The sequence below is a fragment of the Branchiostoma belcheri genome, unplaced genomic scaffold (genome assembly GCF_001625305.1).
Source record: "Branchiostoma belcheri isolate BF01 breed outbred unplaced genomic scaffold, Haploidv18h27 scaffold3, whole genome shotgun sequence".
In the NCBI taxonomy this organism is placed as follows: domain Eukaryota; kingdom Metazoa; phylum Chordata; class Leptocardii; order Amphioxiformes; family Branchiostomatidae; genus Branchiostoma; species Branchiostoma belcheri.
Window position 1 is genome coordinate 3802873 of NW_017803909.1, and position 14380 is coordinate 3817252.

The 14380-nt window shown below is 42.9% G+C and overlaps 1 protein-coding gene across 1 annotated transcript; it reads left to right on the top strand.

The window, feature by feature from the left end:
- Positions 1 to 1286: 1286 nt before the first annotated feature.
- On the top strand, positions 1287 to 4156 carry LOC109473359 (glycogen-binding subunit 76A-like). Its single transcript, XM_019773223.1, has 2 exons — positions 1287 to 1302; positions 1687 to 4156. The coding sequence occupies exons 1-2, from the start codon at positions 1287 to 1289 to the stop codon at positions 2619 to 2621; spliced, it is 951 nt and encodes a 316-aa protein (XP_019628782.1). The 3' UTR covers positions 2622 to 4156.
- The last annotated feature ends 10224 nt before the right edge of the window (positions 4157 to 14380 follow it).

The window sequence follows — 14380 nt, forward strand, 5'->3', positions numbered from 1 at the left end:
CACAGAGCCATTCCATACTGACAGTAGGTCTGTATTCAAGTGTTTTGGTAGGTATTTTAAGCTTTCCTGCTCCAGCATTGGAATGCGGGGCATGAACGCTTCTTTTTTCTTGAAAATCAACAGTTTGCATTATGCAATTAAAAATCCTAACCAATAATGTAGGGAATAGCTATCCAACTGTTGTAGTCTTAGTTGTATGTTACTTCATACTATAGTTATATCAATGTAAAGCATTGTTTTCCCTTGTGTTTCTCATTCTTTCCCTGCCATGTCGTAAAAATGTGGTGAAGCCATTGCTGTATTTGCTCCAAAGCAAAATGTCGGCCTTTCTAGTTTGTGGTTGTATTTCCGACCTACGCCTGTCTCGTGGTGTACGTGACCCTGGTCCACCGGTGACAATCAACCCGCAGGACGTTGAACCCATTATTATTCGACCTGCAGGTTGCCATTGCAGCTTCAGATGAAGAAAGTGTGTATGGCAGTTGGAAAAAAATTGACATTGTAGGTAACAAAACTGCCAGACCCTTTTTTTTGACAGGAAGTCAATATGTAGAAAGCATAATCATCTGATGTCAATATTTTTTGTTTGAATCATTAATCATATCTATATCTATATATATATATATATACACACACCTTGGTATATATATATATATATATGCGTTATGGAATTCTCGGTGTGTAGTTACATACTGATAATGTCCTATGAAAGCTTTTAATCATTTACCACAATTCGACCGCTATCACTTATGGAGGGATGTACCAATATTTTGGATCATGGATCCAGTGTATTTTATTAGTATATAATTAAGCGTTTTTTGTTTGTTTGTTTTAGCATTAAGTTTTTTCTGAAGTTCGTTTTTTGATTTTGAAGGTACAACACTTACAGCCCATGGCAACAAGAGAACAGGGTGACCCAACCTTTGCCCTTTGTTAATGTTATTAGGTCACAGTGACCTTGGCACTCAAATCAAATTTATCAAAAAGTACCTATAAATTGAATACGAAACATTCATGACAGACAAATTCACAACGTCATAAAGTAGAATACGATAAAACCCAGGAATTCCCACCTGATCATGATTTACACCTCTGGACTCTGTGCTATCGGACAAGTTCAATGCCTTTCCGACAGGCGGCGCACCAACTGTGCCTACGTGCGGGGAGTCACGTAGGCCAGTATTGAATATCACATTAAGGACCGGCCAGTAATGCTGTTTTTAAACGGACTTTTCCGTGAATACTCGCTCGGTAAACAACGTTGCAGCCTTTCAATAGCCAGAGATATGCCCACACAGACCGGTGAGGTGGCATTCCTTCGACTTAAGGACACTGCAAGGACTTTGAGACGTAAAACTGCACCGAGACCGCTTCCGGGCCGCACCTCCTGACTGACAACTAACGGCCACTCCCCGTTCAGCTGGTCCGTTTCATTGCGTCACTTCTAGAACAGCCGATTGGCAGACACTGTCTGCGGTTAGTTGTTTTTCTGGGTAAGACCTTGTTTCACTGCGCAGCTGCGCTAGTGCTTCCCTGCCACCACCATCAACCGGCCGGCTAGCACGGGACGGACAGGGGGGCGGTACCGGTCTACCGGTCAACACCAACCGTACCCGACGGGCCCCTGTGTTCTGTGAACCCGACAACACTACCACAACACAACTGCAACAACAACAGCGCTCTGAGAAAGAAGCAAGATCGACCGCTCGGAGCGTTTACAGCACACAACAACAACACTACCACGGGAGCCTATGATGATCGAGGGAATAAACCCGGCGTTGTGTTTACCGCGGAACTTCAGCTACCTGTCCGTCGGGGAGCCGAACCAGGGCTCCCGGCGCATGGGCAGGCACAACCTCGCCGAGCAAGCGTCCTTACGATCCCTCATGATAACCATACCCGAAAAAGGCTGGAAGACCAGGAAGCCTGGCCTGAGAATTGACTCAAGATCGCTATCACAAGGAAATACTCCTCTGGGGAGCCCCGAGGCACTATCGCCCACCTCTCGGGAAAGACAGAAGAAGAGCGTGCACTTTGCCGATTCGCTTGGCCTGGACTTGGTGGACGTCAAATTAATCCTAGACTATGACACACCTCCCGTAATTCCCAAGCAGGTGCTGTCGGCGCTGAACACTTCAAAACAGCGGTCACCGGAGTATAACGACGCTTTCCCCGGCCAGCGTTTCCTTGGGTCTTGTTTCCGCCCTCTCGGAAACGACCCGGACTTTCTTGGACGGGTGTGGGACCAGGCCCTGTGTTTGGAAACAGCCGTTGTTGCAGGTATGACCGTGCTGTGTTCAGTGCGTGTACGGAACTTGGACTATCACAAAAATGTTTACGTCCGTTACAGTTTTGACGGTTGGAAGACGTGCGAGGAGCTAGAAGCGTCGTACGTGTACGGATCGTGCGACGGCACGACCGACAAGTTTTCCTTCACGATGACCGCTCCTCCGGGGGACTTTCCCGTGGGCTCTAAAATCGAGTTCGCCATCAGATACGAAATCCCAGGGAACACCTTCTGGGACAATAACAAAGGGAAGAACTACGTCTTCGAATGCTACTGTAAGGAACCCGCGGAAGAACCGATATTGGAAAAGCGATATTGGTCACACTTCGTTTGACTCAAAACAGGAGAAAATTAAAAAGGATGCAACCACAAGAACTGACGGTTTCAAGATGGCCGTGCGGTTACAGTTTGAAGATGGCTTGTAGCTGTATACCGGGCCAAATACGGAACCGTGCTTTCGCACTATGGGATGGAGCAGTTAAAATTACTACTGTTTTTTATGCGATTGTTTATGTGATTTTGTTGCACTAAAATGCTTGCAGATTCCCATAGTCAGTTCATCTCCTTGAAGGCTTACAGATTCGATGTCTAGAAATGATTTTTCTTCAACCGTTACGAGGGCAAACATTTAGAGGGCAAAACTAGAGGTCGACGACCGTAGTCTGTATATTTTAGCCCGGACTTTGGTTGGTTGTAAACAGACACTTGAAACCAGCAACGGACAATGCCGCTTTAAAAATGGAAGACGGGGTTACCTGCGGACAAGTCCGCCGAGTCGTAACTATGCTAGTCACGCACACAACGCAACCTCCCGGAGCCAGACTTACGGAGGCGCCATTTGTCAAAGGACGAGAGACAGGCTCTTCATGGTCAACGACAAAGTAACGATGGCGTAGTCTCCGCGAAACAGAAGAAGTCAGCATTGAACAAAGGTGTGAAATCTTAGCCAGTACGTCGAAAGATACTGGTTAATACGAACTGGAAAGTGGTGCCGTGGTTGAGGTATGATACTGGGACAGGCTTAAGAAAAGTCTACATAGATATGTGGTGTCGACTCTTTAGAAGGACATGAAAGTATGGACAAGAGTAAAGTCTGAGGTGTGTAATACTGGTACGGGCACCGTCAAAAGAAAATGGAGAGAGACATTGAAGGACGATGCAGGGATGGGTGTGTATTTTTGGGGGAGGGGCACACGCAAGGTCAAATCATGATGCAACACCGGGAAACACTGTCTGGACGGAACGCAATGGCATGTAACGTTACACCCGTTACACCTCGCTTACAAGTTACATCAACAATATTCAGGGCCATTGCTGTTGAGCACAAATAGCCAATATTTAGATAATTTAAAAAAAAAAGGTTTAATGGTTTTATGCTCCCGGTGTTCACGTGATTTCAGGGACTTTGTGGTTGTGAGAAAGTCCCCAAATGTAAGCCATGCCCAAAAGTGATGCTAATGTGCAATTCTGGGAGATAAAAAAAGAAGGCGTGGCGTGCTATGTTGCCAAACGAGGCGGGATTCATTAACCCAAGGTCATTCTAAATGGCGACGGACTGTGTCAACACGAGCTGCCATGTTTTCTTTTTATTTGTACGATGATGTTTATACGATTGTGTAAAAAGAAGAAGAGATAAAAAAGAGAGAAAAGTTTGTATCAAAGATACAGATATATATATATGTAAGGACACAAGAAAGTGCTGATTTACAGAAGTACAGGGGCATGCCCACTGCTGGAACTATAACAGTTGGACGTATAAAGACTTCTTGTACAGCACCTGGGTTGACGTCCGCACGACCCACAGAGTTTTACTGTTATATAACACCCTTATCCATGTACAGCAAGTATAAATACAAGGTGAATCATTTATTTCCGATCTTACGGTAGACTGTGTCCTTACGATTGTGCTGCTACATAAGATTAAACAGTGACTTGGTCAGAAATGAAGTGTGTTGGTCTGCTTGTGTACGTGACTGTTCATGTCCCTGTGAACTCAGTACGTAAGGAAAATTCTTATGTCCCTGACACACCGCAGGGTGTGCAGTAGACGCCCCCTAAAATACTTTTGTTTCATAACGTTCTTTATATATACCGTTGGTATACCGTTGGTAATATATTACGTGGGAATATCCAGCTGGGAAAATGCTGTGCATAGTCTGACAGTGAACTAGAGAGTATGTAGGGAAAATTGTTAAGCCCTGACACACGACAGGGTGTACAATAGACGTCCCCTATTAAATATGGTTTTAATTGTTTCATAACGTTCTTTCTACATATCGTTAGTGATAATTCATGTGGGAATATGCAGCTAACAACATGATGAGCATAATATGAGAGGGGCCTTAACAATGGCAATATGTAGATTTGCCGAGACACACTCATCGCCGACAGCAAATATAAAATCTGCGCCTTTATAATGCTTTTTCACACAGAATACCCCCCTCTCCCCTCTCGCTAAACCCGTTTCTCTCCAGTTGTGCCTCATGCAGGCCGTACTACCCATGGTAAGATCGATAGAGCTCTCCACACTGGGAGATGAGAGATAATTCTGCGGCCGTACTTGACGTATAGAGGTCACGGGTTTCGAGCACGGTCAATGTTTCCTCATGGCGGTCAGATCTGTCTCACTCAACTTCATCGACTATGGTAGAAACTAGCTCGCTATTCGGTAGCGCACTGCTTGAACTCTGGAATCGGAAACGTCGATTTTTTTTTTTCAATTTTAACGTCTTTCATAAGCCTGAGGTCATGACCTCGACAGGTGACACGACAGGGCAGCGCAGACAGGCATGCGCAGTCACATATTGCAGGCATAGCTTTGTTCTGTGTGTTTTATTGTTTATTGGCGATATAATGCGCAACTAGCTCGAGTCTGAATTCGAACCAGCGTAAACATTCACACACACAGATGTTCTAACATGTTACATATACTATAGCATTCAGGAGGCAATTTTCTTCTGTTATTACGTGGGTTAAGTGCAGACAGCATTCTCTTGATTGCATGCACTCTGCAGATTTGCTAGGGGATTGCAGATTTGGAACATTCCACGTATACGTAAATGCCCTAAATCTATAAAAGCTTTAACCTACTTAGTACACAGAGCAATAAATGTACAAATAGGGAAAGAGATATTTTGTTTGGCGAATAGTCAAAGTTCTTGTAGCGGCCAATTCCCTTTGTACTGGCAGAGAGATCGTTATATTATTAGATGAACTGGCCACTAGAGAATGCTTAGTCAGGAATATACGTTGGCCACTTTGGCTGCATGGGGCCCCGTCAAAACTACAAGCGTAGAATTAGAAGCATTGGATATTATTGACATTATTGTAAAATGCATATCAAAAGCATCCATACAGAATGGACAATGCTTTTCACCTTGCAGCAGTTTGCTCAGTGGTAAATCATTGGGCTATAGATGACAGAATGGTGTCGGGGCCATGGCTGTATAAAAGAAGGGCAAAGGGACAGGGTCACTCTGTGACGAGACTAGCAAAAGGTTTGTGGCGAGAACAACGGTATGAAATACAAGATCAAATTTCTCTTGGATGTGACGAAGTTCGTGTAAGCGTATGAGTACATACATTTTTTATTCAATTTCAACACATTTTTTCATGTATTTATAGAAGCTACTGTTGCATCATTCTTGGACAGTCTCCAGAGATGTTATCGTTGGCTGAGTTTCAAACTTTCCCCTCGATGGCTAATGCCGCAGTGTTAACCTTCACGGGTTGTGTTGCGATGTTAGCCTAACTTCTAACCGCCTCATGTTCACCCCTGATTCCGTGACTTCCATGACTTCCATGCGTGACGAACTGTAGAATTGTATATGTTTGTAAGGTCTGACAGGCGATTTCATGGAAAATACACACCTGGCCTGTGGGGGGGGGGCTATTTCAATTTCAAACTTTCAAAGTTTAGGAGGTCAGGAAATTCTTCCGTCGTTTGGAAATCTCTGACCATCGGTTATCATGATGAACCCCATTTCCTTTGATAACGTTATCTATGTCGGCTTTAATTAGAACGGTCATGGTGTATGGTAAACTTGCCCCTGGGAGTAGCTCACAATCTACAAAGATACGTTGACATGCTTCAAATTGATAAAATGGTTGCGGAACTTGCGCCTTATAAGATTTTTACGCATCGTATCTGAGGCAAGATACCGTGGAATTCAACACTAGCCAGTTTCCTGTGGGTGCTTTTCGTGGTCTTCAATATCCAACGACTAAGCATTTTCAGTCTAGTGTAAAATGTAGTGTCCTGAAGGCATCATTAGTCTACCCGTTACAGCCCAGACGCAACATTGTTCTTAGTCAGTGAATCTAGTCATAATGGACTAATGTGCAGACATGGCAAAGTATGAAAATTACACATCTGCGGTGAATCACCTTCGAAATACCGGCTCGACCACCACCTCGAAGGTCGTGGGATCAATTATTATGATGTTTTGCGGTGTGACAAAATTAGAGTGCATTCAGGAGACGTCAATGTACTACTAGTAGTAGTAATGATTTAAAGTCGCCCCCCTCCCCACGATGAAAAACCTGCCATCTGTTCACAGTCTTACAGCAGGTTGTCAGACACAGCTTTGGTACATTGGCTTTGAACGCTACTCAACATTATGGTAGCATGGGCCACTGTGGGGGATTCTAACAGCCCGTACTCATTTTAGTACCGTCATTTTAACACACCAGGCTCTCTTAAGACATTAGAAAATTGTTCTTTGGAACTTCGATTCAAAACCATCATAAAATTCTGGTTGACTTCAACCTAAAGTGCCGTGTATGAAAAGAGAATCTTGGGCAAATTCATATTATAGAAAACCCGAGCAGTCTAATTACTATACCACTAATGCCACTACCATACTGCGAAATTGAGCTGAACTGAAGTCCATCATCCTTCCTCTGAGATCTCCCAAGGTCCCTCCTCCCTCTCACTAATGACTCGCGCACAATCGGTTTACTTAGCGACAAGACAATCCATCTTCAAGTGCAATAACCCGGCCGTCAGACGGTCTAGTCTGCAAACGAGCGATAGAAACGATAGCGATCGCATTAATCGGGTTTCTGGATTGATTTTCACATCTAATTGTCCCTAACTCCGGGGGTTGATGGAAATGGGTATTGAGACATGCGTGTTATGTGAAGCGGTATACTTCTGCGGTTGGAATTTACCACTGCAAGCTGTGAAGGGAATGATACTGCTTAAACGTAATCTCCGAGCAGATATTGATGCAAGAATTAGGAGAGTAGAAAGACAATCCTGGCCCCGGCCGGGGATCGAACCCACGCCAAACCCGGGCGCCAGCTCATACCCCCGACGCTCTAACCATTCGGCTAAAAGATCTAGATCGGATCAGTTGGAGGCGCCTATAACCCCCCCCCCCCCACTAGTACTGTTACACTACTCCCCCTTTTCTTTTCAAGATTCGTCCTCGAATCTTCCGAATACCACATCCCTGGAGCGACACTCAGTCAGTACTGTTACATTGGCACTGAAAAAATCCTACCTTCTTCTGGCTGCACATTTTTTTTTGGTGACAGACAACCATTACTTCCAGAGAAAATTAAGGATGCCAGTCAGGCTACATGTGACCGTGATGTACAGCACACTTCTAAGTCCTATTTACTTGAAGTGGTGAAGCACGAGGTCTCCCAAGTACAGTTGGAGTGGTTCCAACAGACTCAAGGATGAAGCACACGTTCTGGAAATGTTTCCTGTGTGTATTGCTGCTGCCGTGGGACGCAAATGTATCCAATTGAAGCAAGCGCAAACGTGCGCCAGAGGAACTCGTACTTGAACCTGATCAGACGATGGCGTCCCACAGGCGCAAGTCTTGTAGGACCCCTTAGTTTGTTTTGAAGAGGCACTTTAAAAGCCTGCTACATCACATGGGTCCCATACGTGACAGGCCGTTCTAAATCAAGTAGCTTAACGTGAGTGGTTGAACTGAATTAGCCATGAGAAAATCTGTCATAGCAGCATGTATTCAAGAAGCGTTTTGCTAAAATGTGGCCCAAACTGATAATTTGATCGTGCCACAGCTATGATATCAAAACTGTTATGAATAGGCCTCGTGCCATATTACTCCTCAAATATGTTAAAATTTATTCTCTGGTACGGTTCAACATTACTTCTGACGTTTCACTGTTGTCTATCTATTTATCTATTAATTTACCCATTCTTTAATCATCAGTCATCCAGCTTTTGGCTGTGACGTTCTTTCACTGTGATGTTGTGTACTAGTGTGTGGCATGGTGATAAACTTTAAGCATTATGTGATGAAACAATATAGTCCTATCATTTTGTTCATCATGTTCAATGTCCCCATGTTGTTTACATTGGCTACAGGAGGACATATCATCACGTAGGCACATAATGCATTTTTCATGACCCCATTTTCCCTGGCATATGATTAGGCTTGGATGTCCCTAATCACCGATCGTGTGACAAGCTATGTGCATGTATGAAATAACACGTAAGATAATCACGTTATCATAGTTTGTGTTGTCCCCTTCCCACACTCCCTGGGCGTGATAAAAATAATACTTATGTTCCGGCCTATAACGTTAGTGGTTTTAGTATTGTTATTTCATGGTGGTTAACAAACTAACAAGTTTAAACAACCTTCCTGGCCAAGCCATATAGGAATGACATGTGTTATCGTGGTGTAATGATAATGATGATAATGCGTTACTGTTTCGCCGTTATCATATATCGATCTGTTATTGTGACTGGTTCACCTCTACACGGTGTGGCATTCATCACTTGTCATGAAGATTCCACACAATACCCATTGGTGTTGACGTCTTGTACTAAGTACTAGCATGTTTCTGCAGTTGTGTTTGGTACAATTCATTTGTGTCATTGTCTCTCGTGGTAGTACGAATTTTCAGGCCATATATTGCTCTCCTTTGATTTTGTTATTACCTGAACAATGTTTTTCGTCAAGGTCTTCTTGATACAACATGTAGTGTTTGTCAACTAACTGGCCTGCCCCATGTTTCCTAGTTACCTTGTGCGTAGGCAGGAAAGACCTATCCACAAACTGAAACAAGTTGGGTCAGGTTCATGTGAACTGCCTCACACTGGCTATGATAACATCTGTACCGCCTCGGGCAAGTCGTGAGGCTAGAGCAACAATCCTAAATACCCCTAAGATCCTGTAAAACACATTGCCGAACGGAAGTGGCAGGCATACTGCAAAGCTACGCGTCGTGTATACTGGATCACAATTATCCACAGGAATGTGGTGTTTCCCTTCGGGTGTTCTTAGTCCAATGCGTTCTCAAAATACCACAAACGACGCCTTACGTGCAGAAGTTCCCATGCATTATGGTGGCTGTCCCCATCAAGGTGAGTCCCTTGGGTCACGGGTTGGCGTCACCAATTGCATTAATGTATCGCCTGGGAGACCTTCTGCCAAATGAAGCAGAGTTAATCTAATACATACACGTACAATACTGCAGGCACAACGCACGGACACCTGTACACAATACCAGGGCTACATCACGCAGTATTTGTTGATACCTCTCTTGATACCAAAGTAGAGTCTGGTACCCGGTGCCTGTTAGCAATGACAATGACAATGACACAAGGTCTCCTTCTTCTAAACCTTGTGTTCAAGGCCTGATCGACGCCTGGCAAGAGAAATGTTTCTATATCGTACCGTCCAAGTGGTAATATTGATGTCGGCTGAGTCCTTGTTTTGACGTATTTTTACAGTAACAATGCTAACACAGATACAACACATTCACATCTTTGAATTTCCCATGCCAATCACCATTGATAAGGAATTGCCAAGGGCAGGTTTTCTCCACCTCTGTTTGTTGCCCTAGGCAGGACAGGTCAATGTCAATGTCATGGTCAAGTGAAGTGCCTTATATAGAAATCTTCCGACAGATCAAACCATGGCCGGATTGGTGCACCAACCGACATTTTCGTCACATTTTATCTCATATCATAAGATAGTAATGATATCTGGCAGATCGACAAGGGATAATGAAATATAAGGATCATGATAAGGACTTACTAGCTATGCATGAGATGATATCTTCACTCTCTGCTGTATTCTGATATGCTCTGAATACATACATACATACATGCTATCCCATTTCAAAACACACGGAGCGAAGGGCATCAGAATATTTTCGTTCTTAATATGTCTCTTTTCTTTTCATCTGGCTTTCAAAAGCCATTTATTCCCAAGTATTCCATGTCTGTCACGGAAGAGATTCTTACTGCTCCCAACGTTCGTCAACATTTTGAACGTAGTAGCCGTTTTGATTGATGGACGTATCATGTATCCATTCAATCCATAAGGTTGCAGATAAAAACGTCAACGTTAGATTAATGTAAAGGCCTAATTTATCTTAGAAGTGGTAGGACTATGAATGAAGGCCTATAAGGAGCTCACACGTTCATCTAGAAGGCAATAACCATTACTGTGTACATATAGGTAAATATATCAAAGAAAACAAATAGTATAAGTTGATTCATCCATTGTTTTGTTGTACCCACGTATCTGTCTGTATGTTAACATGTCGTTTAAGACCTTATGAAAGTCGCTACACTTTTGTTGTGTCAATAAAATTCTTCTAAAGTTCTAAAGTTTAAATATTCGAAGGGGCTGATTCAAAGCTATCCAGAGTATTTCCCTATCAGCCACTTACGTACATACACAGTCTGGTAGACTGGAGTCACTCCTGGAGGTTGACAGGGGAATGAACTGTTGTTTATACCGAGGCAAAGTCAACATCGTTAGGTATTCCCATACATGGTCTGCCTCGCAGACACACATAAATTGCTGTGTGGCATCGTCATGACTTTGGTAAGGACCGGTACTAATGTTACTGGGCACGACACAAGTACACTCAATGGTTCTGATGATTAAGCAAGGAGATGCATTAGACATGGGGACGGTACAGATGGTGTTATGTTTCTGTTTTGTTCCTTCACCCCTCCCTGTTTAAACAGAAACTTTATGGTCAAGATCTTTGTGCGAAATATTATTGCCCTCACCACCTGTTGTGTATGATGATGTATTTGTTCCTCGGCTGTTGGTATCCTACACTGTCGTGAACTGAGCCCTCGTTTAGCAGCCGTTTCTTCTATTTCTCCTCCTCTCTTTATAGACAGCTTCCTATCAGTTATGTTCTGCTCTGCACTGTTACTAACACATTACATTCCTTTAATTGTCATTAATACTCATTAGAGAAAGAACAATATTCCAAAATTGCCTCCCTTTGCAGATTGTTTTGACAGTGATGTATGCAGGAAAACTAGTTTGCCTAGTAGCGTGGCAAGACATTACGGACCTTTATTACATGGCCATATTTTATAACATTATCATGTAATGGAACTGGTTATGTAAATGTAGTTGTGTACCAACTCCGACATGGGACGTTACTAGCGACTATTTTCTCCGCTTTGTCCTCTGGAATGGTACGTTTTAGATTGAGGTCGAGGATAAAATGGTTGTCGAGGGATAGGCCAGTATAGTTCATGAAAAATTAAAGTTCCACTAGCAAAGAATCGACAAAATTTACCTCAAGCCATATAAGAAAATTGGACAAAATTGATTTGGTGCCTTCTTCAAAATTCACCTGCCAGTGAACTTCGTCCTTGAAACTCGGTTAGGTTTTATTCTACATTTTGTTACCATCGATTTGACCGCTAGTAACCCCTTCCTCCTCCGTGACTTGAATGACTTTGCGTGGCGATAAACTGGATTGATATGTTACCTGCCCGCGAAAACATGTACTTACAGCAGATATATATGAGACCCTTCCACCGTGGGGGTATCGTCGTATCAGTGACACAGCAATCCAGGTGATATATGATGGTAAATATAACTTTATCTAGAGTATTACCCACTGATAACAGTGGAAATGGGATAAAACAGATGGTAATGCTTTAACAAGTTCAAGGGACGATTAACAAACATTCTTTGCATTTCATTTTCAAATGGCTGTCGTTCGAAGTATTCGTTAACTTCATGGATCTTCAAGATATTTAAAGATTGTACAGGGATGCAACCCTTTTTAAATGTCTAAACTCCAACTTCAAATTAAAAGTCAAATTAAAAATTAAATTAACTCTAAATTAAAAGATTAGAGGAATGCAACCCTAAACTGTAACTTCAAGAAACTAAATTTTGGAGGAATGCAAAAACCCTTTTTTAATGTCTAGGGTTTAAAGTAAAATCTCTCTCCGTTCCATCTCCCGTTCCCGTTATAGAGGGATTCGCCCTTGAAACATGAAAGCCTTTTATGTGCCTTCGGGATTACTTCCGCAGATGAACACCTCATAAACCCCTTTAGAGGGACGTCTGGAAGGGGTCAGTGACCTATACTTGGGGTCGGGGAAGGACAGTGAAACCTCAGTAGAAGCTGCACCGTCTGTTGTCCTTGACCTAGATTTCATCCTCCCACGCACAAACCAAGTGAGATCCGAAGCACATGGGATTGAGAGGAGATGATTTCTCTAACGTTACCAGGGTCAGGGACGATATATTCCACCATTTAGTACGCATCCCGGTACGGCTGTACAGCCAGTCGCCAGTAAAAGGCTCACAGAGTCAAAATCATGTGATGACTGCCCTTGCAGTGCGTTATCATTACATGTTCCGATAAATACAATGTAAAAGTAAGTGCATGTCTTTTAATTTACCTGGTTGTTAAAGTTTATTCTCATAATGCACAGTAAATAGTAGTGATAAACAACCTATCCTCAATATGCCTGATTCAAACAAGAGTTCCGAGATCTCATACCTCCATGAAATATGGGCTTGCTTTGTCCTCATTAATTATGCAAATACCTCCACATTAACATAATATATGCATAGCGATGCATACCTTTAAGTTACACATGTTACGAGGTATAAAATTCCCATCATTCACCAATAAGGATTCACAGAATTTTCACGTTAATTATGCAAATGAGGTCATCATTTGCATAATTGATATCTGTTGATGTTCCGCCTGCCACAGATTAATTAGATTACATGTATAGCAGTACCATTATATGAAACACTGTAATTATAAAATTTCCTCATTAATTATAGAAATTAAGTCCTCATTTGCATAATTTGCATTTAATCATGTACCTCTCTCAGGTACCTACACACCAAAAATGATGAAAATACGTTGTTCCAATCTGGACTTATTGGCTTTTAAAGTTTTTACCAGAAACTAACCTGCAGTTCCAGAACAAGCTGCTAGGGGGACCAAACTTACGCCACTTATTTCTGACAGGATAAGCTATCTGTCACCAAAAAATCAAGACCATAGCTTGTTCAGGACAAAAGATACAAAAACCGGAAGTTCTGCTTCAGCACCAAGGTCATCCACCAGGAGGCCCATACTTGACCTTGACCTTTGTCTTTCCAAGTCTTACCATCATACCAAATATCATCACAATCCATAAAGGCGTTCTGAAGTTATGCTGACTACAAAATTGCGGAAACACAGACAGACACACACAGACATACATACAGACAGACACGCCAAAAACAATACCTCCATTTTTCATGGAGGTAACAAAGCAATGCATTATGTGCGCGTATGCATGTGTATGCAAGGAGGTTCTTGTATTGAACCTCTTTGGTGTATGTATGTATTTATGTATCAAATATTCTGGATATGTTAGCGTAATACGGCTAGAAAAAAGTTCTTTTGACCTATGTTCGATACAAGTAGGTGTATATGATGCAACACAGAGACGATGTTGCAGCCAAAAAGTGTGTACACAAAACTATATTTAGACTTCAGTCAAGCGCTGCTGTGTACAATGTCATGTTGTTCCCAGTCTGGCCGGTCTAGACCGGTTTCATCAGCAAGTATTTGGGGAACGCTCCACTGTTACGGGGGTATACCGGAATGTACCATTCAACTACTATCTGTGATCTAGACCTACGGCACAACACTAGCACTCATGCAAATGTGCATCACTGATGATAGATACTCGGGAATTAGCCAGCGCAGAGCGCGAGCGGTTATTACAGGAAACTGTGCCGGTGCTATGCCTGTCCCCGAATGTAGGACACATACAGTGCGGCGGTACGCATTAACCGGGCGTTGACCTCAGTTTACCTG